The sequence below is a fragment of the Alligator sinensis genome, unplaced genomic scaffold, assembly GCF_000455745.1.
Source record: "Alligator sinensis unplaced genomic scaffold, ASM45574v1 scaffold400_1, whole genome shotgun sequence".
In the NCBI taxonomy this organism is placed as follows: Eukaryota; Metazoa; Chordata; order Crocodylia; family Alligatoridae; genus Alligator; species Alligator sinensis.
Genome location: NW_005841897.1, coordinates 234,858 through 235,615, shown reverse-complemented (window position 1 = coordinate 235,615; position 758 = coordinate 234,858). Strand labels below are relative to the sequence as shown.

At 65.2% G+C, this 758-nt stretch overlaps 1 protein-coding gene across 1 annotated transcript in view; it reads left to right on the top strand.

Annotated features, from left to right (window-relative positions):
- The first annotated feature begins 218 nt into the window (after positions 1-218).
- The window catches only part of FDXR (ferredoxin reductase), a 23,191-nt gene continuing 22,651 nt past the window's right edge, over positions 219-758 (top strand). The window contains exon 1 of the mRNA XM_025197496.1: positions 219-278. Coding sequence (XP_025053281.1) covers positions 219-278 — 60 coding nt within the window. The remainder of the gene's footprint in view (positions 279-758) is intronic.

Below are 758 nucleotides of genomic sequence, written 5' to 3'. Positions count from 1 at the left end.
CTGAGGGCGGTCTGCCTACGTCAGTGGGGGCAGATGAGGCTAGGAGCTCGGGGTGGGGTTGCTGCTCTTGCACCCCCAGCGCCATCTGGGAAATCCTGGATCTGCCCCTGGCCCTGGCTACTGCTTCTGCCCCAGGGCCGAGCTGCCGTGCTGCGCTCCGGAGTGGCGCTGGCTCTACGTTTAATCGAGTGGGTTCGGAAGGCAGGGTCTTTTCCAAGATGCCGCCTGGTCGGCCCCCGGCCCAAACCAGCCTGCTCCTGCGAGTGCCAGAGCTTGCTGTAGGACATGTCCGCGTGGCTGGGACACGGCCAGGCAGAGGCAGAGGCAGGCCCCAGGTCCCATGCACAGGGCCTGGCACTGATGCCAAGGACTGCACGGCCTGGACCACTGGGATGCCCCTGCCCCTGTGCATGGGACCTGGGGCAGCAAGGGGCGGGGGGGGGGCTGCCCCATCTCTATGGTCCTCCCTTCTCTCTATGATCCCTGCAAGGAGCAGCCCTCTCTCAATGTGGGACCATTGAACTTATTGGAGGATAAACCATAGAGGCGGAAAGCACGATGGGCCTCACACAAGGCCCTTCCTCTCTATGGTGGGTGGGCGAGGCTAAGCGGGCGGCCCTGTCATTGGCTAGAGCAGACTCGGGGTGGGGCCGAGAGCGCAGAAGCCTGGAGCTAGCGAGGGGCGGGGCTATGCTAATCAGAAGGCTTTTCGCCGTGCGATTGGTGGAGGGCTACGCTGGGCGGGGCTGGGGCGGGCG